Source organism: Balaenoptera acutorostrata, chromosome 8 (genome assembly GCF_949987535.1).
Source record: "Balaenoptera acutorostrata chromosome 8, mBalAcu1.1, whole genome shotgun sequence".
In the NCBI taxonomy this organism is placed as follows: domain Eukaryota; kingdom Metazoa; phylum Chordata; class Mammalia; order Artiodactyla; family Balaenopteridae; genus Balaenoptera; species Balaenoptera acutorostrata.
The window spans coordinates 86,937,291-86,964,207 of NC_080071.1; the positions used below are offsets into that span (position 1 = coordinate 86,937,291).

The 26,917-nt window shown below is 45.0% G+C and overlaps 1 protein-coding gene and 1 pseudogene across 2 annotated transcripts; one reads left to right on the forward strand and one right to left on the reverse strand.

The window, feature by feature from the left end:
* Positions 1–169: 169 nt before the first annotated feature.
* Positions 170–25,540, forward strand: COPS7B (COP9 signalosome subunit 7B). 2 transcript variants are annotated; one of them, XM_007184718.2, is made up of 8 exons: positions 170–323; positions 3,464–3,621; positions 7,278–7,455; positions 11,282–11,357; positions 13,618–13,706; positions 16,540–16,742; positions 18,769–18,874; positions 24,298–25,540. In XM_007184718.2, the coding sequence occupies exons 1-8, from the start codon at positions 261–263 to the stop codon at positions 24,454–24,456; spliced, it is 1,032 nt and encodes a 343-aa protein (XP_007184780.1). In that variant the 5' UTR covers positions 170–260; the 3' UTR covers positions 24,457–25,540. The 2 variants fall into 2 exon arrangements, with proteins under 2 accessions (XP_007184780.1, XP_007184782.1); XM_007184720.3 differs by lacking the exons at positions 170–323; positions 3,464–3,621 and adding an exon at positions 5,476–5,593.
* On the reverse strand, positions 8,285–9,678 carry LOC103016813 (60S ribosomal protein L28-like; annotated as a pseudogene).
* Positions 25,541–26,917: the final 1,377 nt, after the last annotated feature.

Below are 26,917 nucleotides of genomic sequence, written 5' to 3' on the forward strand. Positions count from 1 at the left end.
GGCAGGTTGCCCTGTGCGATGTGGCGGAGACTACACTTCCCAGCATTCCAGGGAAGAGCCCGGGGGGACCACAGGTCCCAACACGCAACAGAAAGCCCAGGGACTACAAATCCCAGCATTCCCTGCACTCAATTCCTCTGTAACTTAGATTCCAGTGTGCCGCGCAGTGCGCGCAAGTTCATAAACCTGCTTGTAGGTTTCGTGGTTTCTGAATCCCTAGACTTGAAAGCAGGCGGGAAGATCCTCTTCAGCCTCAAAAGATGACAGCCCACAGAGAGGTAACTTCTATTTGCATGGAACTCAGAAATCTCCTGCAAATCATGGTAAGGATGAAACAACAAACACAAACACTGATTAAATTATGAAAGATAATATAACAAAATGACTCCTTCAAGTCGTACTTGTTCGTTGGCCTGGGGCGCCGTTGAGGTGTTTTGCAGGGGTTTCTGGTGTACTCCTGCGTTGGACTGAGAGAGATATCGATTGTATACTCAGAATATCAGCACAGTCAGACTTAAGAGAATTTGCTAATCCAACCCCTGTTATTTTTACATATGAAGAAACTGAGGCCCAGAGAGGCAAAGAGATTGTTGAGGGATCACAGCAAGTTGAGGCAGAGTTAGAATTCGGCTCTAAGTCTCCTGCAGCCTGGGCTTTTTGCACTACACTAGGGTGATGATATTTTTAGCAGCATGGCTATGCGATCTTACTCTCCTTGGTGAAGTCTTCCCATCAACGTTGAAACACCCAGAGGTGTTGTCTGCCATTACAGGTAACAATGTTGCCTGCCATTCCAGTAAACAACAACAAATTTTGGCCACCATCAAGCCATCAGCCACTGAAGCCACCCTTGAAGATGGGCCCAGAGGGGAATTCAGGATGGAGAAAAACAGGGTACTTGCCCCAGATAGTTAAGATGCATATCTAAGGAATAATTTCAATGAGCTCAGACACTTGCATCTTCCCATACATAGAAAAGTACTAAAATCATTTATTTGAGATGTCTGTTTTTTGTTGATTAGCAGTAATCTTCTGATGTTCAATTACATATTTTCTTTTCAGCAAAAACTCCTTTGTATCCTGGTTCCTCTGTTACCTCTTCGGAGCAGTTCCTCAGAGCTATCTGAGAGGCTGTCTCCTGGGCTATAGTCCTCAGTAAGGTCCCCAAATAAAACATAACTCACAACTTTTAGGTTGTGCGTTTTTCTTAAGTCGACATTAGGTCGACTTCTAGGTCAGTCTAGGTAAGACTTGGTATTTTGATTTGTTCTTTGTTACTCAAGGTGACATTTAATATGATTTCAGAAACGAGGTAAAATTGTAGCGTAAGCTAAGGTTTCCTTGGAGATCTGCTATCTCTTTTCCTAGGCCTTCCTTCCTCTTCCTGTACCCCTTTTGCCTATCTGGGCACCCACCCAAGTTTTCCTTCCATGTAATTCAACAAACACCTTTTTCAGCTTTTGTTATTTGCCAGACTCTCTGTTGGTAGAAGGTGAAAGGCATGGTCACTGCCACAAGCAAGATAACCATCTAGTTAGGGAAATAAAGAGACTCCACTGAAATTCAAGATGAACTGTGATGAATGGCACAAAAGAAAGGACATTAGAATGCTACAGAGGCCCCCATGGAAAGATATATTTCAGCTGGCAAAACTTGATGGAGGAGGTGGCATGGGTAGGATTTTTTTCTGTGTTAAAAATTTTTATCTGTAAATCTTTTTTGTTAATGAAGTGTAACACATACAGCAAGAGCACAGTTTTTGCATATGTATACACCTGTCACCAACCCCCAAATCCAGATATTGAACATTTCCAGCACCCTTCCCAGGGTGCCCCTTCCCAGTTAGTGCTGCATCCTTCCATCCTGATAACCACTCTTCTGACTTCTATTACCATAGATCAATTTTGCTGTTCTTGAATTTCATTTAAATGTAATCATACAGTAAGTACAATATGAGTCTGGCCTTTTTCGTTCATCAATATTTTTGTGAGATTCATCCATGTTGTATGTAGCAGTAGCTTTTTTTTTTTAATTGCTAAGTAGTATTCCATTGTATGTATGTAGCACCATTTATCTTCTCTACTGTTCATGGGCATTTAGGTTTTCATTTACCAGTTTCTGGCTTTTATTAACGAAGCTGCAATGAACATTCTTAAATGTTTCTTTTTGTGGACTCATGCATTTACTTCTAGGAGAGGAGTTGCTGGCTTGTGTGGAGGGCATACGATCAGCAATAGTAGATATTGCCAGTTTTCCAAAATGTTTGTACCAATTTTCACCTTCACCAGCAACATAAGAGAGTTCTAGTTGACTCTTACCCTTGGCAATAGAGGGTGGTGTCAGTTTTTAAAATATTAGCCATTTTGGCTAAATGTGGTATCTCATTATAATTTTCATTTACATTGTCTTTGGTGTTGAGCCTTTGTCATATGCTTGTTGACTACTTGATGTCCTCTTCTGTGAAGTACCTGTTCAAGTCTTTTGCCCACTTTCTTAATTGGGCTAATTATCTTATTGATTTGTTGTCCTTTATATAGTCTGGATATGGAGTTCCTTGTCCGATACATGCTTTGTAGATATCTTTTCCAAGTCTGTGGCTTGCCTCTTTAGTCTTGTACTGGTGTCTTCTGAGAAGAGAAATTCTTAATTTTAATCAAGTGCCATAGTTCAATGCTTCCTTTTTATGATTAGTGCTTTTTGCATTGTTTAAATCTTTGCCTACATGGTTGGTGGAATTTTAACAGACAAATATGAGGGAAGAGCACTGCGAAAAGGAAGAGAGAGCAAGTTTGAGCATAGGCCCTGGTGTCAGAGAGGGAAGATGTGAGTCCTGTTAGGCCGGGAAGGCATGGAGTTTGGGCTCTAATGAGGTGGGGCGAGACAAAGCTGGATAGGTAGGAGGGAGGCATACTGAGAAGGGCTTTAACTTCAGCCTTGGAGCCTGGACATTATTCTAGAGGACATGGAGGCACAGCTGGAATATTTATGAACTTAAACAGAACTTAGTTGTTCTCCTTCCACCACCAAATTTGCTCGTTCTCCTCTGCAGCCCCGTTCTCTAACACCACCTCCAGACAGCTCTGGCCTCCCCAGCCAGAATCCTGCGTGATATCTTCCTTCTCTATCCCTGCATTCAACTGGTCACCAGGTCTGATAGATTCTAAGGTATCTAAATGTCTCCAACACTGACCCTTCTATTTCATGCCCAGCTGCAGCTACCTTTGTTCAAGATCTCACAATGTCTTAACTGGAATACATCAGTCACCTCAAGCGTTTCCCAGCCTCCAGTTCTCTCCACATCCAATCCATTCCTACAGCAGCTAGTGTCCAAAATGGCAATTATTCAGACCCCTCCACAGCTTAAAAACCCTAAATAGCTCCCCAGTGCCCTTAAGGTAAAACAAACAAACAAACTCTTTTACATGGCTAGTATTCTTTCTGATTTGCTTGCTCATTCTTCCAGGCTCAACTCAAGCCTCATTTCCTCCAGAAGCCTTCCTTAAATCACCCCTCTCCAGGACACAGCCAGGAGAGCCTTATCTGTACCCCTGGGGCTCCTTGTGGCATCATCTGTCCTAGCCAGATGGACCTGTCTCTCCCAGGAACCTTGAGCTCTCCCAGGTAGGAACTTTGCTGTATTTAGGTTTTTACTGAGTATAGGGCTGTGCATGTGGTTTCCAAGAACCTTGATGACCTGACTCCAGCTCTGTAGCCCTCATTTCTTACCCTTGAACCCTGGGTTCCAGTCACTGTGGGTTTCTTCTCTGTGTTAGTATATGCTGCACAGTGCAGGCCTCTGTGACTATGGTCAATGCCCTCTTTTCTTCCCCTTTTTGCCCATAAGATGCCCACTTTCTCTTCCCCAACGCATTCTCTTCTGTGCTTCCAAAGTGTTGTCATCTCTCTCTCATAGCATTTAACACATTGAAGCTTTTTGAGGGCAAGAACCTTGTCTTATCTTCATATAAACTTCTAGAACATAAAGAAAATTTTAAAATAAATGAATGCATTGGTGCTCGGCTCCTTTGCATCTAATTTCTGCACTCGAATGCACAAAAGGTAAACCGGGTTTTTTTTTCTCATCTTCAAGACCTGAAAGTCTGTGGTATACGCTTTAAAGGAACCAGCCTAAGTGTTCAGTTACGTGGCATTCTTATCCATCTTCCAGGGGATTTGGTAAGTACCAAATGCCACGCCACGAATGTCATTTTGGTCACAGAACCATTGTTGGCTCAACCCATCTTCTGCTTATTTTAAAATATTTTCTGAATAAAGATGAAGAACATGGTCTTTGGCTTCAGATAGCCTGGGTTTCAAAGCAGACTTTTTTTTTTTTTTTTTTTTAATTATTTTTGGCTGAGTTGGGTCTTGGTTGCTGCGCGCGGGCCTTCTCTAGCTGCGGCGAGCAGGGGCTACTCTTTGTTGCGGTGCGCGGGCTTCTCATTGCGGTGGCATCTCTTGTTGCGGAGCACCGGCTCTAGGTGTGTGGGCTTCAGTAGTTGTGGCACGTGGGCTCAGCAGTGGTGGCTGGCGGGCTCTAGGGCGCAGGCTCAGTAGCTGTGGCGCACGGGCTTAGTTGCTTTGCGGCATGTGGGATCTTCCTGGACCGGGGCTCGAACCCGTGTGCCCTGAATTGGCAGGTGGATTCTTAACCACCGCGCCACCAGGGAAGCCCTCAAAGCAGACTTTGATACTTAGCGGCTTTTGGATTTTTTAAAAAATTAATTAATTAATGGCTGTGTTGGGTCTTTGTTGCTGCGCGAGGGCTTTCTCTAGTTGCAGCGAGTGGGAGCTACTCTTCTTTGCGGTGTGAGGGCTTCTCATTGTGGTGCCTTTTCTTGTTGTGGAGCACGGGCTCTAGGTGCACAGGCTTCAGTAATTGTGGCACGCGGTCTCAGTAGTTGTGGCTCACAGGCTTAGTTACTTCATGATCTGTGGGACCTTTCCGGACCAGGGTTTGAACCTGTGTCCCCTGCATGGGCAGGTAGATTCTTAACCACTGCGCCACCAGGGAAGTCCCTGGCTTTTGGATTTTTAGGCTTAGTTATGCCACCTGAAAAATGGGAATAATATTACAGGCCTAGAGTTATTATGAGAATTCAGTGAGACAATGTACAGCACCTGGCACATGGAAAAACGCTCAGTAAACGGTAGTTATTAGGCTTAGTATGTCTCTGTACCCCGAGGGTAGCCACAGTCGCCCTACGGAACTTCTGAGGGTAAAGCTCCGCCAAAGAGGATGGATTTAGGGCCCAGGATGGTGATGGCGATGGTTGGGGGGCCAAGTACTGCCTAGGCTATATTCCTCGCCTCAGGGCCCCCACCCTGTCCTGGGCTACAGCCCGGCTCGGGACCCATTTTCCCCGGCCGGGGCCGCACTGGAGGTCTGAGGCTGCAAACGCGGCGGGGGAACCTAGTGTGGGCGGAACTCGAGTGCAGCGGCGGGAGGCTTCCGGGGGAGCCGCAAGGGCAACGGGTCGGCGGAGGCAGAAAAGCGTCGGACGCCGGGTTGATCATGGACGCTTGACAACCTGCGGGCAGGCGCCGGGAGGCCAAGCCAGCGACCGACAGGACGGAGAGGCGGCGAGGACAGGTAGGGGCCGGCGAGAGGGTGGGGCCCGGCGTGCCAGGTTCGTCTGGGCCGTCAGGCTTAGCGCCAGCCGTGCGAAAAGCCCTCGGCCACACCGCCCCGCCCCCGCTCCAGGGAGCGCGACCCGCGGCTCATCACCCTGCACCCGCGGCTCTGCTTGGAACACGCCACCCGCCCTGAAGTCCACCCCAGTCCGCGACTCTCAGCATTCGCACCGCGGTTGCTCTCGCTTCCCCACCCGTAAAGGCTTGGCCCCTCTGCCGTCCATCAAAATAGCGCCTCCCCCTAGGACGGGAATTCATCTCCCCTGAGTTCCTAGCCGCCTCCTCAGGCTCTCCCACTCCAGAAGAAAGCGATTATCGGCGCCTCCTCATCTCTTTGCCCCCGCGGGCTTTGCTCCTTAGGCCGAGGTTTTTTTGAGGGACCGAAGTTCTGTCCGTTTTTCTACCCCTTCTCCATCTCCACGCCCTGTCATTCAATGTCTTCGCACGTGTCCACTTGGAAGCGAGGTTTTTGTTTTTCCTCTCCTAACCATCACCTTCCCCCGGCATCTCCTTCCTACCCTCTCCCCCCAGTTTCCCCTTCCCTCAGCAACCTTTATTCCCTAGCACTTCATTTTTGCTGTTTCCGACAAGACCTTCTTAGGTAACCCTGGATGAAGCGACATACTTGCTTTTGTAATACTGTGAAAGGGCTGCCACTCTTGGTGCCTGCCTCCAAAGGAAAACTTAGTTTCTCTTGCACGAAGCTAACCTTTTTTGATTTATTGTCTTTTTCACTCTACTATACTTCTTCATTTTGTCACACTGCCCAGTATATATCATTTTTGGAGGAGTAATCTTTTCTCATGGAGAACTCCTGTAGAATAGATACGCAGTGTGTGTGTTCACACACCCAGCTTGTAGTAAGTAGATTATACAGTTGAGGGACCCTCCTGTCCTAATGTCTTCAGGATGGCAATACTATATCTTCATTGTTTTCTCAAACCTTTTTATTGTTTTCTTGAGATTTTGTACAAATTCTGAGTCGTGTTTGGTAAAATGTCACATATCAGTAGGAGGCCAAATAAAGGGATTTTCCTCATGGAATTACACAGCATGTATGTGTGTATTTTCTTAGTTTGAATATGTTGCTGCTTATCTTTCAAGATGATTTCCCCCTTTTTCTATCTGATCAATGACTTATTTGATAAATGGGTCATCTTTCTTGTCTGCTTTTTGTCTTTCCTTATCTGTATCTGGCTGTAGGTGGGATTCTAATGACACACCGAAGCTGTAACTGATTGCTTTTGCTTACATCTGCTGCCTCTGTGTTTTGGCAAGATTCTCTGCTTCTTAACCAGAGTCTAAAAATGAGGTAGATATAAGACACCTACTGAGATACTCCTGTGTGTTTCTTTAGGTCCTGGTTAGGTTTAAGGGCTTAGAAGGTGCTGCCTTTGGCAAAGGGCCAGATGGAATGAAGTGGCTTTTACTAAATGTGTTTCAAACCTCAGAATAAGGACAAAATCCCTTTAACTCCCAGTTAAACGCTACCCATCTCACAAAGTGAGATCTGGACTCAGGAGCTGTTTTTTTCTTTTTGAATACTGTAAAATTAAAGTATTCTGATGTCTGATCCAGCATTAAATAGGTATAGACTTTGCAAAGGAGAAGGAAGAATGACTGAAATACTTTTCTTTGGACAGATCTCAAGACCAGAGAATGGCAGGTGAACAGAAACCCTCAAGTAACCTCCTGGAACAGTTTATCTTACTAGCCAAAGGTACCAGTGGCTCAGCCCTCACTGCTCTTATAAGCCAAGTTTTGGAGGCTCCTGGAGTATATGTCTTCGGAGAACTGCTGGAGCTGGCCAATGTGCAGGAGGTAAGAGCAGTTTCTAAACAATTTTTCTATCTTCTTTGTTCTCAACCTTCCTGTGATTCTCCAGGTTTCCAAGGAATTTCAGTGCTGAAGCATTGTGGACCCATGAGATATCCTTTTGAGGAATTGGTGAGGCAGGGGAAGAGAGCAAGGATGATGTCCTGGGCTCGTTTTGGTCAATATTTTCATCTGAATTTGGGGCAAATTTAGATTGGGTTGCTAGTAATTTGAAAGGGGAAAAATCCAACTGAACCTAATAAATTAGAAAAGTAGAGTATAAGCATGGACTGATGTTTAACAGGGGTAGTTTCAGTCATTCTTAGGGACAAAAAACCTCCAGTGCAAATATAGACATTGAAAATTGGTCAGGTACATACATAGCAGAAAATGTTTGTTATTGAACATGAGATGGGCATGAATAAAGAATATATTGTTGGGCTTCCCTGGAGGCGCAGTGGTTAAGAATCCGCCTGCCAGTGCAGGGGACATGGGTTCGAGCCCTGGTCCAGGAAGATCCCACATGCCACAGAGCAACTAAGCCTGTGTGCCACAACTACTGAGCCTGTGCTCTAGAGCCCATGAGCCACAACTACTGAGCCCACGTGCCAGAATTGCTGAAGCCGGCGTGCCTAGAGCCCGTGCTTTGCAACAAGAGAAGCCACCGCAACGAGAAGCCTGTGCGCTGCAATGAAGAGTAGCCCCCGCTCGCCACAACTAGAGAAAGCCTGCGTGCAGCAACGAAGACCCAAAGCAGCCAAAAATAAAAATAAATAAATTTATTTAAAAAAAAAAGAATATATTGTTCCTGTGAAAAGGGCAGTGTTGTGCTGAAGAAGGTGTGTAAAAAAGATATGACATGAAAAGCTGGGAAGTAGTCCCTTTGTTTGCTTGTTTGATGCTGTTTTTAAAACCTTGGGTATCACTTTTGGTTGTTGTGCCTTAAAAATGAGAAGATCTGGTGAAGAGTAACCAGGTGGAACAGACATGTAAAGCAACCTATACTTTTTCAAACTCTGCTTCCCATTTTGGATATTTTTATATTTATTGATTGATACTTTTATATTGATTGATCGAAAAGTCTGGTGACATCTTTTTTACTTTGGAGGATGTGCTCAGGAGCTCTTGGTGGGGTGGGTTGGCTTCCTCTTCACCATCACAGCTTCTTCCTGGCTGCCCAGGGTGGTGCCCGCTCTGCTGACTGCCACCATGTGCAGATCTGGGCAGTACTTGTTCTTGAGGATCATGTGCACGATGCTACTGAGCGTCGCCCAGGCATTCTTGTTGATGGTGGTCCACACATATGGGGTGGCTGACTTTTGCTGGCCAGTTCTCTTCATGACACTAGGACACCTTTGCCATTGGCTGCCGGCTCCATGCCCGTAGCCCTGCTGTGAATCAGCCCGTTGTAGCAGAAGGAGTATGGGTCTTCACATTACTGGACTTGCTCCTGTACATCTGCTTATTCCTCTTGGTTAGTAAACTTGAGCAGTTCCCCATGATCATCCATTACAGATGTGTGGATGTGGCATCATTTCCTCTCCCTGCAACAGCTGGAAACAGAAAGACCTAGTTTTATTTTTTCATTGTAAGTTTTTATTTAATGTCAGGCTGGCTTGCTAGACTGTAAGCTCTGTGAGGGTAAGGTCTATTGTGCTCACCATTGTTTCCTTAGAGCTTATTATGTAGCCTGACACACAGTAGGCTTTCAGTAAAAATTTAATTACCAGAGATAGAAAAGGAATCCTGTGAGGGAAATTTAAGAAAACTGAGGTTTTTTTAAAATAGGCTTTATTTCTTTAGAGCAGTTTTAGATTCACAGCAAAGTTGAGAGGAAGGTACAGAGAGTTCTAATATACCCTGTGCTCTCATACATGAATAGCCTGCCCCATTACCAATATCCGCCACCAGTGTGGAACTACACTGGCAGTCATTATCACCCAAAGACCATAGTTTACCTTAGGGTTCACACTTGGTGTTTTATAGTCTATGGGTTTAGACAAATGTATAATGACGTGTCCCATTACAGTATCATACAGAGTATTTCACTGCCCTAAAAGTCCTCTGTTCTGCCTCTTCATCCCTTCCTCCCCTCTAATCCCTGGCAACCACTGATCTTTTTACTTTTTCCAGAATGTCGTGTAGTTGGAATCATACCTATGGAGCCTTTTCAGCTTGGCTTCTTTCACTTAGTAATATTGCATTTAAATTGCCTCCCTGTCTTTTCATGGCTTGATAACTCATCATTTTTCAAAAGAAGAGATGACCAAAGGGTAATGTGTTTCTTCAGGTTTGTGAAAAGCCTGAATGAATATGCCAAGTGGTTGTTTCATATGGAAGTTTGGGTAAGAGGAGATGGATGAAAATTAAAGCCAGAAAGACCTTATTGACTTAGGCCAGTGGGAGAAATTTTGGAGTGTCTGCTTTAGAGAAAATAGTCTTTTATGGCTAGTTTTGTAATCGTCTGTCTGAAAAGTGGGGGCTGGATTTGATGGTCTCTTCCACTTCTGATTCAGGGCCTCAGGAGGTTCTCGGTAACCTGAGACAGTAGGCTGGGGTATTCGGATGCCAGAGTTCTCATTGGGGTGCTTAGCAAATCACCCTTATCGTCCCATAGTTTGTTTTTTTCCATATGTGAGCTGGGAATAAGCTAGCTGCCTTTCAGTGGTCAGAAATTACAGACGTAGTTTTTGGAACCTTTTTTTAAAAGATGGTTAAAATCAAGTGGTATTATTGTTGGTGTCCACAGAATACCACTTGGTTCTTGTTTAGACTTTATTGAGTTTGGTAAATTGGAAGAGTAACAGGTACATATTTGTGAGTAAGGGAAACACCCAGTTACGGTATCTGGCAGCAGAGCAGAGTAGAGCAGTTCCTGGCAGAACAGTATCTCTTTCGTTTTTCTTCTGCAGATGGCTCTTTGCCATTAGCATTAGCGAGAAATAAGTAATTTTAATGAAAATTTTTATTTGGGGCTGATATCCTTGTTTCCTGTCCCAGCTGGGCTGTTCTGTCACACCTTATGCTGTGCTAATCTCCAGCATTCACGGTCCACATGTAGTTCTGAAGCTTGGAGCCAACCCTGTACTTTTTTCAGTTTGGATTGATAGTGGCTTGTGCTGTACCCGCCAAGCTGGTATATTGACAAGGCTGCTCCAGTCTGTTTTTTTTTTTTAACTTATGTATTTGATTTATTTTTGGCTGTGTTGGGTCTTTGTTGCTGTGCACGGGCTTTCCCTAGTTGTGGCAAGCGGGGCTACTCTTCGTTGTGGTGTGCGGGCTTCTCAGTGCAGTGGCTTCTCTTGTTGTGGAGCACGCGCTCTAGGCGCCCGGGCTCAGTAGTTGTTGTGTGTGGGCTCTAGAGCTCAGGCTCAGTAGTTATGGCCCATGGGCTTAGTGCTCCGCCGCATGTGGGATCTTCCCAGACCAGGGGTTGAACCCATGTTCCCTGCATTGGCAGACGGATTCTTAACCACTGTGCCACGAGGGAAGTCCCTCCAGTCTGTTTTGGTGGTAAGGGAATCCTGAGAAAACTTGAACTGCTCCCAGTGCTTGCTGCTTTGTGTGTGTGCGCATGCGTCTGTGTGACAAAAGTAGTTCCTTGGGCATGCGATGTGCAGTATAAAGCATGTATTCCTGAGAGAGAAAAATTAAACTTGGGGCCTTAATAACCTTATTTATTTTTTCCCAAAGACTCAAAGAGTTGGAAGGGACCTCAGGGACCAAGCGATAAAACGGTACAGAACTGTGGCACGTGATCACCTGCCCTCTTCCTGAACACTGCAGTGCTTGGTAGCTCGGTCTGTGAACTGCTTTTTTTTTTCCTCCTCAGCTTGCAGAAGGAGGTAATGCTGCTTATTTGCAGTTGCTGAACCTGTTTGCCTATGGAACATACCCAGATTACATAGGTGAGTTGGTTAAGATCCTCCAAAGACTTTTCTTAATTAATGTTGCTCTGTCTGGATATGTTGCCTTCACGAGGGTCACTGAGGTCTGGGATATATATAACATGGGGTGGGAACTTCCTAACCTGGCTGTTTCTCATTTTACTGTGCTCTGTAGCTGACCTCCCATGAGGACTTCTGTTCCCACCTTTTATTTCCCAGTGGGTAAATGGGGACTGTGTTTATACTCCTCCATAAATAGAGCCTTTGTTTGTTTTCCAGATGAGATTCTTGAGGACTGGTGTTTGTAGAACACTTGGAGTGTTGTGAAATGTCAGAATACTTTGTAAAGTATTTAAGCGTTGTAAATATTATCTAAATACTATCATCATATTGAAGAAAGTTTGGAAAACAGGGAAGAAAGTCACTTGTACTACCATTAAACTACTGTTAGCATTTTGGTGCTGGACTTTTCTTCCTTGTGCTTATGCTTTCTGATATGTAGGTGTAATTAGATTATGTATACAATTTTATATCTTGCTTTATTCACTTATTTCATAGGCATTTATCCACGTTTTAAGTCTTTGTAGTCATTTTTAATATTCCATAATCGAATACTCCGTAATCTACTTACCCCATTCTCTTTTGTAGATCATTTGAGTCATTGTATTGATAAATTAGAATCTTAAATGTCAGGAATGAGGTGCATGAATGTCCAAACACTAACTTACCTTCCACCCAAGCCATTTTTGTCTGGCTTCCCTAGTTTATTTTAGTGATATGACATAGGCCTGGCAGTTTATTTTAGTGGTATGACTCAGGGTCTTCTCTACTATGTCCTCGACTTCCCCTTTTTTCTCATTTTCTTTCTCCATGGTCACTTCTACTTACTCGGTGCTGCTGCCAGACTGGACAGTTTGCCACTTGCCAGCTTTTTCTGACCTTCACTTTGTTCCAATGAGTGTATCCTTTGTTTCCATCGTCACTAAAGAGCAGCATTTTACGGACTCTGGAACCAGGATTCTTGCATTATATTCTGTGTCCACTTCAATAGTTGTGTGTTCTTTGGCAAATTAAATGATCTTCTGTACCTCAGTCTCCTTATCTGTAAAATGGGAGTAATAAAAAGGTCCACAATCCCTTATCTGCACTTCTTGGGCTAGATGTTTCATAATTTAGAATTTTGGGGACTTTAAAAAGGTAATATGATGCATATACTTTTTTATGTAACACCCTTGAGAGGTGTGGGCAGCACCGGTAGTCAAACACATTCACAGTTTTGCAGCAAAACAAATGAATATTCACAACAAGTGGGATAAAAAGCCTAACTCAATTTAGGTCAGGAATTGCCACCAAATGAATTTCAGCACGGTGCTCAAGGGAAAAAAAGCAGTGTGGGTTCACCTTTTTGGAATCGAGCATTATGGATAAGGAATTGAAGACATTTGGAATCTGTCTTGTGGGGCTGTTGTGAGGACTAACCGGATGTGTGTATAGATGAATAACGGATCTGTGTGTGCACTTACACTAAGTAAAGCTTGCCGTATATGTTGCCTTGGCTGGTACCATTGCTGTTGCTATTATTGTTATTGCTAAAATTTTGCCTGTCCTTCAAGGATCATCTCATAGTCCACCTTTCTTTCTTTTTGTCTCCTGTACCTCCCCAGTTCCCCAGTGTGACTGCACTCACTTGCACTCTCTCTTTTTTCTCTCCCCCTCTCTCTCCCTTTCTGCCTCTCCCCCTCCTCCTCACCCTCTTGTTCTCTTCTGGTAGTTTGTACCTTTCTTCTGGTAGCTCTCTTGCATTTGTAGCTGTTGGAACATTGGATGGTAAGACTGAGGACAAGTCCAGGGCCAGTGAGTTGCACAACTCTGGGTGGTAGTTGGTGCTCCTGGAGTTGCGGAGTGTAGCAGCCCTGACAAGGCCCGTCTGTTCCCCTTGAATCACTTAAGACAGTGCATTGCACATAACAGATGCTCAGTGAAGACATGTTGAAAATAGTACTCCAGTAAGAGAATTGTCATATCGTTTTGTGCACTCATGCCCGGCTTCTTAGGAGACTAAGCTTCTTGTGTGTAGAGATTCAGTTTTGTCTTCTTTGGAAGCACATGGTATTTCAGAGAAGATGGGAGGTGCTTATGGAACATTTGCCTAGTGAATAAGTGCAGAGTCATGACAGTGATTCAGTAGTAGGTTTGATGTGGGGAGTTGGTGCGCTTATTCCATGAAGAAATCCTAATTTTATTTTGTGTCTTGATTTTTGTGGTGGGTGGGACTGAGCAGCCAACAAGGAGAGCCTGCCAGAACTGAGCACAGCTCAGCAGAACAAGCTGAAACACCTTACCATCGTGAGCTTGGCGTCGAGGATGAAGGTACGGTCCACACCCTTTCCTGTCTTCCTCCTCGCCTCGAGGCAGGTGTCTCGTTGGCATCAGTGTGGGAACTCCCAGCTACACACAGTAGAGTTGCATCATAAGTGCATAAAATTTGCCTGGCAAAGGACAAAAGAGAAAACGATAACAGTTAAAATAGTGTAGATAATTACTCACCATTCCATTTAGGAAAAGTATGCCCAGGAGTGATTGTGAATCAGCAGGTCTCAATGCTGGCATGCCGTGGTACCCCATGTGCTGTGAGCATTTTGCCATGCTTAAAGGAGACTGCTGTTTCAAGATACAGATTTTTCAAACAGCAAGGCACCTCAAGGCAAGTTAACTGCTTCAGCTGTTGCTCAGTGCACAGTGAACTGTTCCCGTGCTGGAGGAAAAACTTGCTATGTTGAACTTACTGAGAGATAGATTTTTTAATATGCTGCCTTCCTCTGGGGATTTTCAAGGTTAATTATACTAATTGGAATTTTTGCCTTCTATGCTAACTTCTGACCCTAACCTTCTGTAAGATACCACTCCACTATATCTCTGAGTTCTTCTTTTTAGAAGAAGACGTGCAACCAACTGCTCATAGCCATTAACAAAGAAGATCCACATTTGATTAATTTATAGTTGATTTTTGGCTCTCTGCCCAATCCCAGCCTAAATGTCTAAGTTTTTGTGGGGCTGTGCCTTTGAAAAAGTTTGCTTTTTGCATTTCCCCTCTGTGATTGAGCTGGAGAGATGTATATTTTTTCTTGGATTGCTGTTTCACTTGCTAAAATTATTTTATCTGGCCTAATCACAAATTTCTGATTCTCAGCTGGGCATTTCAGGTGGGAGGCCTATTTTGTTAGGAAATGAGGACCTGGATTTTTTTTTTGTCCTGATCATGAACTTCTCAAGTGTAGCAAAGAGTAGGAGTTGACTTTTCCCCTCATTTCTGCAACCTGTCATTCTTTTTTTTTTTTTTTTTAACATCTTTATTGGAGTATAATTGCTTTACAATGGTGTGTTAGTTTCTGCTCTACAACAAAGTGAATCAGCTATACGTATACTTATATCCCCATGTCTCCTCCCTCTTGCGTCTCCCTCCCACCCTCCATATCCCACCCCTCTAGGTGGTCACAAAGCACCGAGCTGATCTCCCTGTGCTATGCGGCTGCTTCCCACTGGCTATCTGTTTTACATTTGGTAGTGTATATATTTCCATGCCACTTTCTCACTTTGTCCCAGCTTACCCTTCCCCCTCCCTGTGTCCTCAAGTCCATTCTCTACCTCTGCATCTTTATTCCTGTCCTGCCCCTAGGTTCTTCAGAACGGTTTTTTTTTTTTTTTAGATTCCATATATATGCGTTAGCGTATGGTATTTGTTTTTCTCTTTCTTACTTACTTCACTCTGTATGACAGTCTCTAGGTCCATCCATCTCACTACAAATAACTCAATTTCGTTTCTTTTTTATGGCTGAGTAATATTCCATTGTATATATTTGCCACATTTTCTTTATCCATTCATCTGTTGATGGACACTTAGGTTGCGTCCATGTCCTGGCTATTGTAAATAGAGCTGCATTGAACATTGTGGTACATGACTGTTTTTGAATTATGGTTTTCTCAGGGTATATGCCCAGTAGTGGGATTGCTGGGTTGTGTGGTAGTTCTATTTTTAGTTTTTTAAGGAACCTCCATACTGTTCTCCATAGTGGCTGTATCAATTTACGTTCCCACCAACAGTGTAAGAGGGTTCCCTTTTCTCCACACCCTCTCCAGCATTTACTGTTTGTAGATTCTTTGATGATGGCCATTCTGACTGGTGTGGGGTGATTACTCATTGTAGTTTTGATTTGCATTTCTCTAATGATTAGTGATGTTGAGCACCCTTTCATGTGTTTGTTGGCAATCTGTGTATCTTCTTTGGAGAAATGTCTATTTAGGTCTTCTGCCCATTTTTGGATTGGGTTGTTTGTTTTTTTGCTGTTGAGCTGCATGAGCTGCTTGTATATTTCGGAGATTAATCCTTTGTCCAACCTGTCATTCTAAGCCCCTGTACCAACCCTGGATTTCAGACCTTTAGTCATAGAAAACCCCCCAGGTATGTTTGCCCTCTTCTCTGCATACATCTTTCTCCTGTTTCTGCAGGTTTGATTGCTGTGTTAATTTTCAAACTAATAGTGATGTGTCATGGGATTTACAGAAAACTGGATATTTAGATATCCAGTTGTCTTGGAGTCATGCAGAATGTTGGTACAGTCCATTACGGGACTACTGTTGGGGAATTGACATTGGTTATAAGAGACCAAGAAAACATGTAAACTTCAGGATGACCTCTGAGCTTGCAGTATCCATTGGCCACCTGTAGGTGGATGCGTTAGCCTGTAAGTTTTTTTAATTGTGCTCTGCTGGGCAAGCAGCCAGTTTGTCTCTCCAGTGTCTGAGATTCTTTGGAGTTTCTTTTGATGATTTGGCGTTTTATACAAATTCTGCAAGCTTCCAAAAGGCAGCAGAGTGCCAGATACTGAGGATATCCCTTTCTCCTCTAGAAAGAGTCTTTGGGATCTCTAAGAGTATGCTTCAGAGCATGAAAGCTGGAAGCTGAACAAAGTCCAGGAGGCAGAGGATGGAGGAGAACACATTCCTAGATGCTGTGGGTCTTGTTTGGATCCCACAGGTCTCACAGCTCATTTATCCATCTCTTGTTGCCATAGATGTTAATAATTACCACTAGACTGCATTTCCCAAAGCCCTGAGGCATATGTTGGCTATCTGAGTAATAACCTGAATTTTCTTTAATGTTTAGCAATGGTTTTTGTAAACATCACATGTACCTTATCTATAGTGTATCCCCTACTCCGTGCTGCTGAAGGACCTGGAGATGCGGAATCTCCGGGAACTGGAAGACCTCATCATCGAGGCTGTCTACACTGATATCATCCAGGGCAAGCTGGATCAGCGAAACCAGCTGCTGGAAGTGGATTTCTGCATTGGCCGTGACATCCGAAAGAGAGATATCAATAATATTGTCAAGACCTTGCATGAATGGTGAGGCTCAAAGAAGGAGGTGCCCCCCTCTTTAGGGAGGGGATACCTAGCATGCCCTCTATGCCTCTGTTTGGGGAAATGTGGTCTCCAGGTATCAGCTGGGGCTGCCTGGGAGCTGGGGCCTTGGGACAGCAAGCTAGGGAGTGGGGCTGCATTTGTGACTACAGCTGTGTGGCAGTAGGAATCACTTCAGGCCTCCTAGTGCCATGGTTGTAAAAGAGTTCTTGTCCTATGCAGTTGGGGGCTATTTAGTAGCAGGCTGTAAAATGCCCAGAGTTGGCAGGTGGAGCCTCTGAAGCCTCGCTGTGTGACACTGATCCTGTGCTTTGCAAACTCACCCTAAGTGTTTGACCAGGCTTGGGAATTAGTGTTGGTAAGATTCTTTGGATAAGAGAACCATGTTCAGCATCAGTAACATTGGGCTAGTGTTTGTAAAACATTGTGAAGGATATTGAAGACAAGGAATGGGTTATTCTAAGTTGGAACACAGACTCATATACAGAATATTTGATAACCATATTCTGGTATATAAAAGGAAGTGGAACATTTGCACGTACTCTGTTTTAATGGAATTTGATGTTCGCAAGAGCTGTCGCACGTTCTACATGGATTTGTTATGGCGTTATTCAAGACTGAGCTGTGAAGGAGGGCCAGGGCGAGAGTATAATTGGAGGTGAGGAGAGTGTGTTCCCAGGCAGGCACGTGGCACGTTGGAGGTCATGAAGCAGAGTAGGCAGACTTTGTGCAGAGGGGTGAGGTTCATTTTGTCTTTAAACAGACTGACTCTGGCTTAGCCTCTAGAGATGTGTATCCGGGGATGTACAGACTGACTCTGGCTTAGCCTCTAGAGGTGTGTATCCAGGGATGTACAGACGGATTCTCTGGCTTAGCCTCTAGAGGTGTATATCCGGGGATCTACAGGCTGACTCTCTGGCTTAGCCTCTAGAGGTGTGTGTCCGGGGATGTACAGACTGACTCTGGCTTAGCCTCTAGAGGTGTGTATCCAGGGATGTACAGCCCATCTTTGACCCTCTGGGGGTCCACAGCCCCCTAAGTTTCCCTCACTTCAGCTACTATTGGATCCCCAGGCATGTACTTGCCCACCCTTTACCCCAGGTTCTGTCCCAAGTGTGACTCCAGACACCTTCCCTTTACAACATCTGACACAAGCAGGAACTTTCAAAAGATTTTAAAACAGTGAAGTCAGACTAAATGGGAAATAAACTTAGAAAACACCCCTAACATGCAAATGGTCTGGCATACAACATCTAGGTTTCCAGTCCCACTAAAGTTGGCTGTCTTTTTCCATTTTTGAGGTGACTGACACCGTTTTTCACCTCCATAGTCTGGCTTCAATGTGTTTGCACCCAGAGGGGCTATTCTAGCCCCCATTCCAGGATGTTTATTAGTACAAATTCTTACAACTTGTTTTTAGGCATTGGAGTTAGAGTTGAAACAGAATTGGTATGTAGAGTGGCACCACAAATATGCAGAATGTTCCCAACTGTTGACTCTAAAGTGGAGGGTATGTAGCTATTTATTGTACTATACCTTCAACTTTTTTTTTAATGTATTAAAATTTTCAAAATAAAAAGTGGGGAAAATGATATAATGAGGAGGGGGTGGCAGTTGGGAAGTAACACACTTCTGAGAAAAAGGGCAATCTTCAAAATAGGGTGCTTTTAGAAAATAATTTTTTCTGTTGAGAAAACTGATTAATCAGTGCCACCTGTGAAGTCTCGCCTAATTCCTTTAATTGCACATTCTGTGAAGCTTTCCCATGGCATACAAGGTTGGAAATTAAAGCTGTATTCTAAGAAACCACCCCACATCCTCCATGTTTGTTTCCGTATGCCCTGTGTTATGTATTCAGAAACACCTGTCTTTTGGAAGGAGTGAAGGGGCAAGAGCCCTGGCAGACGGAGTGTTACAGGAAGTCTCTAAGGAATCGGGGAGGGAGATTTGGGAGGCTGGGGGACAACTACCAGGCTTTTCTGCGGCTCAGGGCTGGTTATCTCTTACATAGGTGTGATGGCTGCGAGGCAGTCCTGCTGGGCATCGAGCAGCAAGTTCTGAGAGCCAACCAGTACAAGGAGAACCACAGCCGAACTCAGCAGCAGGTAGAGGCCGAGGTGAGGAAGAGAACGCCTGTCCCCACTCCAGGGTATCCCTGTTTGTCCCTTGTCTTGTGATCTTGGCGTAGATGAAACAGCACTCACTCACTGGTGGGCACTGGGTGAGGTGCTGGGGTAGAGGTGAGTGCGACCCAGGCCCTCCTCTTGGTGCTGTCCGTCTCGTTTCTGATTCCTGGTCACCAGAGGGTGAGTGGGCTCGGAGAGCGGAATGTTGTAATTCCTCAGTTCACACGCACTTTGCAGCTGTAGAGCAAAAGAAACGAGTTTGGGGATGGGTCTTAAAGATGGATGGAGGGATGGTGGTTACCAGGCGGGGCAGAGGGAGGGATGCGGCTGGGCTGGGGCACATGGGGCTTCAAGGCCCCGGTGCCGCTCTGCCTCTTAAGTTGTGTGGTGGGTGCACAGTGTTCATTGTATTCTTCTCTAATCTGTATGTGTATGTTGTAACGTTTTAAAATGCATGATATGTTTCATCTTGAAAGAGGGAAAAAATTCGGTGGATGAAATGCAAGTGAAGATAAAAGTGTGATTGTGGTGTTAGACGCCTGGTTGTTCAGGACACTTTTAGCCTCTGGGAGAGACGCAGGCTCCAGCCCTTGAGTTAATGGGCGTTTGTCTGCCTATAGCCTGGACACCTGTGGAGCCATCTCCCAAGTTGTTCGGAGCCCTGAAGATCAGAATTTTAGCACTGAAAGTCCTTTTCTAGCGTGATGGAGCTTGAAGCATTAATGGTATTTAATGAATTTTAGAAGTCAGGTATCCTAGAGTGTAGCAGAATGGGACTCAGAGTTACAGCTAAGGAACATAAGAAATAAGTAGTTGTGCCTTTCTAAGGGGGATTTGTAAAATTTGAAGATTTCCCCTACTCTGTTGTATGTACTCCTTGAAAATAAAACCTGGTCTTTGTAAGACCAGCTCCTTGTCCCATGCCTAATGAGCACATAATAGGTGCTCAAATGAGTGTTTATATTTCAGGCACACCCTATAAGTGTGAGTGGACTGCTGAACTCTGCTTTCATGAACTAGAGTGCATTTATTTCAGATACACACATCCCTGTATATATATGCATACCTACTCTGTGAATGTTCCCTCCACTGTAAATTTTTAACTCTACTCCTAGCCAAAGAAGTGTGAACTATATTTAATTTAGCATTAATCAAAGACAGATGCAATTAGGAAAGTAAGCCTGCTGCTTCTCTAATAAGCTCTGTGATCCCCCTCTTGAATATTTTGCTCTCTTCTCTGACCTGGGATTGATGTCTGAGCAAAGTAGGACAGTATTCACTGATTCTTCCCTGTACATCAAACCCTGGAAACAGTAGATTTGGAGGCGAAACGCCCACCTGACCTGGGATAGCCTGAAACACTCTTTAACCTGGTTGGTGGCCCAGGAGGAGGAGCCTGATCGCTACTGGCTGCCCCATTGTGCTTGGACTGTTGCTAATTGTGTGGCAGGTGGTGGGCTTGACTGTGGTCGTTTGCAAAACTGGATGATACTAGTTTTAGAATTTTGAATGGCTCAAGTTTATTTCCAGAACAAATGGCATCTGATGAAAGAAGGCACTGCCTAATGTTGAGGCACGACCAATACGTAGACAACAGTGTGGGCTCCTTAAATTATGGTTATTAAATGAGAGCCAGCACACCTGGATTTGCTCTCAGCGGCCCACTGCTGGAAAACACAGCTGCTCCTGCTGGCAGAGCCTGATGCTGCCACCAGGTGGCAGTAAGGATTTGATTAAGTTTGAGAGAAAGAAATTTGAGGAAACCGCCAAGGTCACCTCCACTACCAATTAAAACAGTCTACTAATTTAATAATCTTCTAGGAAATCTAGAACAGACAAGTATGAGAAGAGTGGGAGCATGGTCAAAGCCCAGAGCCTTGACAGTTTTTCCATTCACAAATGCATGATCTGGCTACTATGTGTCGGATGCTGACCTCCCCCAGCTGAAGGCACATGGAAGGTGCTCACTAAGTATTTGTTGACTTGGAAATAAAACAGATCTACCACAAACACAGCTGTAATTCTGTCCTATTCTGTTTGTATTTATGCTTCCATTACTCTTGACTTAACTTTTTTAGTCATTTTCTCAACTGAGTTGATCTTTCATTTGTTTGTCCTTAAGTTAGATTGCTTGTTCCCAGAGGGGAAAACTTGACGTTTTTCTCCCAAAATCTTATACAGCAGCTACCTTCTGATGAGTATTAGCTTTAAGAGTCTTCCCTTTTAACGAAGTCAGCCCTATCACAAACTGCCTAAGAATATTCTCTCCTTTTAGTTTTTCACAGAAATAACACATAATTAGTTACAATTCCAGCGTACCTGGAGGAGGTAGAACAGTAACATTATGAGCTGTTTCATTACCTCTGAGCAAATACTCTGGAGGGGAGGTAATGATCACCTCCACAAAGCACCTCCTCATTTACATTTGATTTTGGAGTGTATTTTTCTTTATATTTCAGTGTGCTTATAAGTCTGATGTTCTCTGGAATGTCAATCTGTAGTTCTTGCTGCATTCACAAAATAGGCTGTGTTCCAGTCAGGTAGGTAATAGAGCATAATTGGACAAAGTAAGCTCTGTTTTTCTTTATGTAGAAAATGCCCCAGGAGTTAAGTTAGTGACAGATCTTGAGCCTGTTGGCTGTGGAGTGCACCAAGAGTGTGCTTCTCGGTGCTTCCTGGAGAGTGCTTCTCTCCATCTCCCTGTTCTTCTTTTCTATGTAGCCCTTTCCCCACTGTGCGCTCTACTTCTGTTGTCTTCCCTTGCCCTGCCCCATAGCTCAGAGGTTTTCCTACCCGAAGACTCTCTTCTTTCTCCTTTTGCCTGAATATTTAAAGTCTCTAGTAGAACTAGGCTGTGATTTTGTTAGCAGGGGCAGTCCCACCTGAAAATTCCTGAGGCCCATGATTTGAGGGGCTTGACAAACTCTAGGTCATCTGGGGTAATGGGATGGGGATGGCCTGCAAGCCAGACTACTCAAGGAAGAAAATTAGAAGGATCAGGGGCATTTAGGCCAAAGAAGACAAGTCTGCGGGATATTAGTCATCGTCTTAAGGGCAGCTCTGTGAAAGAGGAGTTAGACTTCTCAGGATTGTTTCTTGAAGCTGAGACGGGCGGGCTTAACTGGTGGACCTACATGAGTGGCCACTCCTGGGTCCCGGAAGGAGCTATCTGCAGGTAGACCTGCACAGCTATTACAAAAAGCTAGTTGACTCTTAACTCCCCTTCAACTATGAGAGTCTGTTATTGGCTCAGCAGTCTACTTTGTGAGTTCCCTGTGTTTAAAATGCTAACAATCAAATTGATTGAGCACAACATATCCATAATAGGACCCACTGTGAGCCACGTCATTCCCCCCATCCAGGCTGAGGCCTTGTTTAAGATAAAGGGCCTCATTTCTTAGGCTAAGAGACACTTGCCCAAGAAGCCCTCTTTTTCCCTATGGCGTGTTTACCTGGCTGTGGAAGACTCGACTTTGTCAGTACGTAGTCTTACTGGCAGCTGGATGTGAACCCCTGAAACACAGAGGAGACGCAGCACACAGGAGGCCGCCATCCGAGAGTGAGAGGGCGCTGCCAGGCAATATAGGTTGAGGGGAGGCTGGTGGTCAGGACGGGTTTGTGGACGAGGTAGGGTCAGAGGTGGCTAGCGAAGGAGGAGGCTTGCCCAGGCTGGAATAACAGGGTGCAGGAAAGGCAACAAGACAGAAGAAATGACTGCTTCCAGGTGTGAGGCCGGGGACTAGCGTGGCTCGAGTGGAGGGCACATGTTGTGGAAGGGAAGGAAGGTACAGGGTCTTGAGTGGCGTGTCACAAGTGCAGAACAAACCAGGTTTTTCCTTGGGGTAAGTCTCATTTCTTTTTCTGGCTTACCAGGGTCACTGAGCACCTGAAATAATAGCTTACTGGGAGATAGTTTCTGTAAGAAAAAGCTGCTTGAGGAGGTAAATAGGCATTTGAATGAATGCTTAGAAAACATATCAAACTGGACAAACCTTGGAGTGTTATTTTATAAAGCGGTGATAACGGAGAAATCACATTTCGTAATCTCTCCCCCAAGGCCATCAAAATACGCTGAAGTAAAACAAAAACAAATATCTCTTTTATTTATTTATTTTAAAATTTTATTTGTTTATTTTTGGCTGCGTTGGGTCTTCGTTGCTGCACGCGGGCTTTCTCTAGTTGAGGCGAGTGGGGGCTACTCTTCGTTGTGGTGTGCGGGCTTCTCATTGTGGTGGCTTCTTGTTGCGTAGCATGGGCTCTAGGCACGCTTACTTCAGTAGTTGTGGCTCGTGGGCTCTAGAGTGGAGGCTCAGTAGTTGTGGCGCGCGGGCTTAGTTGCTCCGCGGCATGTGGGATCTTCCCAGACCAGGGCTCAAACCTGTGTCCCCAGCATTGGCAGGCAGATTCTTAACCACTGCACCACCAGGGAAGTCCCCACCTTTACTTTCTTATGACAAACATACACCTCACTCTGCACCAGTACACCTCAGCTAGCTGAAGGGCAAAGGCATGAACAATCCATTAGAATTGGTGTTGGGGAATGTGTATAAGTACGGGCACAGGAGTACACAATTGGTAGAAGGACAAGTTGGTACAATCATTCTTCAGAAGGCAGTATAGCAATAGTTACTAAAGTAAAATGTGTAAACCCTTTGATGTGGAAAGCTCAATTCTAGGAATATGTCCTCCACAGGTGTTCACAAAAGTATGCAAAGGTAAACATGGAGGGCTGTTCACAGGAGCACCATACATAAGTGAAAAACAAACTGGGAACTAATCAAAAAATGGTAGAACATTCATCCTAGAACAGTCCACAGATATTGCATAGGATACGTTTAGGAGTTGCTTAAGTATTTCGGAGCCTCTCTGTTAATTGAAGAAAGGAATGCTGAGAACAGTACTGTGGTCGCATTTTTCTTTTACGACATTTTTTGTCATTTGTCGTAGTTGGCTGAAGTTTATCCTCTAGTTGCTTATTCAAGAAGGGCTCGTGGGAATTTGGGAATTGTACTCCCAAAGTTCTGGTGAAAATATCTGTGGTTTCGTATGTGAACAGTAGTGAGCTGAGTATAGCATCTTGTGTCACCCTTTCTTTTTCTATGGCCATTTTAACCAGTGCTTTCTTTCACTTGCTGTGTTGTACCTTTTTGCCAAATGGTCCACTACCACTTGGCTTATTCCCCATTTTCAACCAAGAAAGCATTAGTTCCACTTTTTTGCTTGACTCATTTCCATGTATCTTTCACGAGCAGCCCCTGCTTGTTTCTCCCATCTGAGTTTCTGAAGATAATCTCAGATTTTCTTGCAGAGGATTCTGGCTTCTTCCCTGAGTGGCCCCCCTTATAGCGAGAACAAGTTGCAGTGAGTTTCTGGCGCTTACAAGCTGACCACACCAGTTCTGTGTCTCCCTCCAGGTTACCAACATCAAGAAGACACTCAAAGCTACCGCGTCCTCCTCAGCTCAGGAGATGGAGCAACAGTTGGCTGAACGAGAGTGTCCCCCCCATGCTGAGCAGAGGCAGCCCACTAAGAAGATGTCCAAAGTGAAAGGTCTGGTCTCCAGCCGCCACTAGGGCCGGCTGGGGCAGCTGGCACTCACCAGGCCTGGGTCAGGTGGGGAGGGGACACCAAGGGCCTATTTCCTCCCCTCTCTACCTTCCATGAGTTCCAGACCTGCCCGTCCCCTCACCAGCGCCTCCCCCCACATTGGTACTGTTCCAGAAGAACCGTTAACTCCCTTCCCTCTCCCACTCCCTCTTCCCCAGTTGCTCCCTTCAGACTCAGGGGCTCCACGGATGCCATCCCAACAGGGCCAGACGCTGCCCAGCTTCCCTCCAGGAGGTTCTTGTCTCTGTCTAAGGGCTTGTATCCCTCCCAGTTTTTCTTTTGCTTCGTGTCATTTTGTCAGGCTGGTCATAAGCTGGAAGCAGCTTTCACTGGCCCACAGGGATGACTGCGAAGGAGGCCCCTCTCTGAGTGACGGGAGGCACTCCTTCTCCAGCCCCATGTGCCAGAGTACCCACAGTGGTGCAGGCGCTCTAGCCAGGTATCAAAATGCTTTGTTTTCCCTCTCCTGCCTTATCCCTTGTTGGCAGCTCAGATCAGGCCATGGAGGGATGTGATGCTGGGCTATGTTTACTAAACCTGCGGGTTTTCAGCCTCTTACGCCCAGCTCCAATCTCTCATTAGTTGGGAGCACCGGGCTGATTAACCTCTGGAATCTGAGCACCCGTAGGGGTCGCTGCGGGTCTGCTGGGTGGCGGACGTTTCTTCCGGCTTGGTGTTCTCCGCTGGCCTCGCTCCCTGCTGCCTCTGACTACTCAGACTGGTTTTTGGTGTGAAGGCCCCGGCTGCCCACTGGGGCTGTCTGCCAACACTCGTTCTTCCGAGATCTCTATTTCTTCCCGGCTGCATCCGTGGTGGGGATGGTGGTGTGGAGGCCCCTCTATCTGGTGAAGGATCTGTTGCTGCTTCTGTTTTCTTTCTTCCCACCCTCCCTGGCTGGTGACCCAGAGCCCTCTGATGATGGCATTCTCCTGGCAAGAGAAAAGGACTTGACTAGCCTTTCTGAACTTGAACAGTTTCAGGTTATATTTTAATTTTTTTTTTTTTTTGTACAGGTTCTGATTCTAATACATTTCAACATGCTTTTTTTCCCCCTCGTGTCAATATTTGTTATAGACTGATCGCCGGGGAGTTTCACCTGGTTGGAGGGTGGGGTGTGTGTATGTGTGCGTGTGGTGGTGTTTTTTTTTTTTAAGGGGAGGTGGAGGTCCTGGACTGATATTAAAGAGAGAAGAAGCACATTTTAGAAAAAAAATAAAAGTAGATTTAATGTATGTGACTGTGGAATGTGAGGTTGCATAGCTGGTAGATCTTGAGGGGCTAGAATTAGGGTGGTTCAGGGAAAATGAGATACTGTTTCAGTGCCATGGTTAAAAAATGGATTTCTCCTTTTTCCTAAATGTCCAACAGCTGCCTACCATTGATCGAATGTTAACAAAATACTCTTGTTTCCCTTTTTATGATTCATGTCCCCATATAACATTATGCCCAGCTGGAGGTTTTAATCCCCAAAGTATGTTTCATGAAACCCTTTGATAGATGCTCTGTGGAAAAGGGGTTCTGTTGTTAAATAAATTCGGCACATCCTGCATCCCATATCCTCACTGGAAATTCATTGTTAAGGTCACAAAGAAGGCCTGGGGGAGGAAGCCTGTTCCCAACACTGATTTCACCACCAAATCCTTTTTTGGTAATATTTAGTGGAACACATTTTGGGGAAATTTTTGGAAACATATTTCTCAAAAACACCTCCCAGCCTTATAGGTTTTTCCAACTATTCTTTCTAGACACAAAACAGTCACTCTCACTCTTGTAAGTGGTCTTCCATCCTTATCTTTCCCACTGGGGAGTAGACTAGGTAGGAAGCGTGACTCACTTGTATGAAACGTGTGACCACTAGTTGTTTGACTGCCCCAGGCCCTAGGAAGCTCTAGGTTCACCTTCTCCATGGGTCTGCCGTTCCTTAAAAAGAGTAATGACAGTAATAAGAACAACATTTGTAAAGTGCTCTACAGAATGTCTTCATCTACAGTAAGTCATTGAACCCCTTCCACCACACAGTCTCCTGAGGTCGGTAAGGGTAAGTACTGTTACAGTCATCCTCACTTTACATGTGAGAAGTACCCTGGTGTGCAGTGCTAAAGCGAAGACTCCTGGATCTCCTTACTTATATGCCCTGCCGTCTTCTCTGTGTTGCATTCTGATGTAGAGTTTGCTCCCCAAACTGACCCTTGGTACCCTTCTACCTGCTTATTCCTCTGAGGGCTCATCTTGCTCTTAACTGACACCCAACACATCGCAGCCTCTGCTTCCCAAACCCACCCAGCCGCTTTATATGGAAGCAGAGAGTGTGGCAGTGGGGCTCCAGGAATTGTGGGAACAGCTGGAATGTTCTTTGCTCTGTTGGACTCTGGTAGGAGGCCTGGCCTCCGAGCTCTGCAGTTTCCCGTCTAGCATGCTGTGACAGCT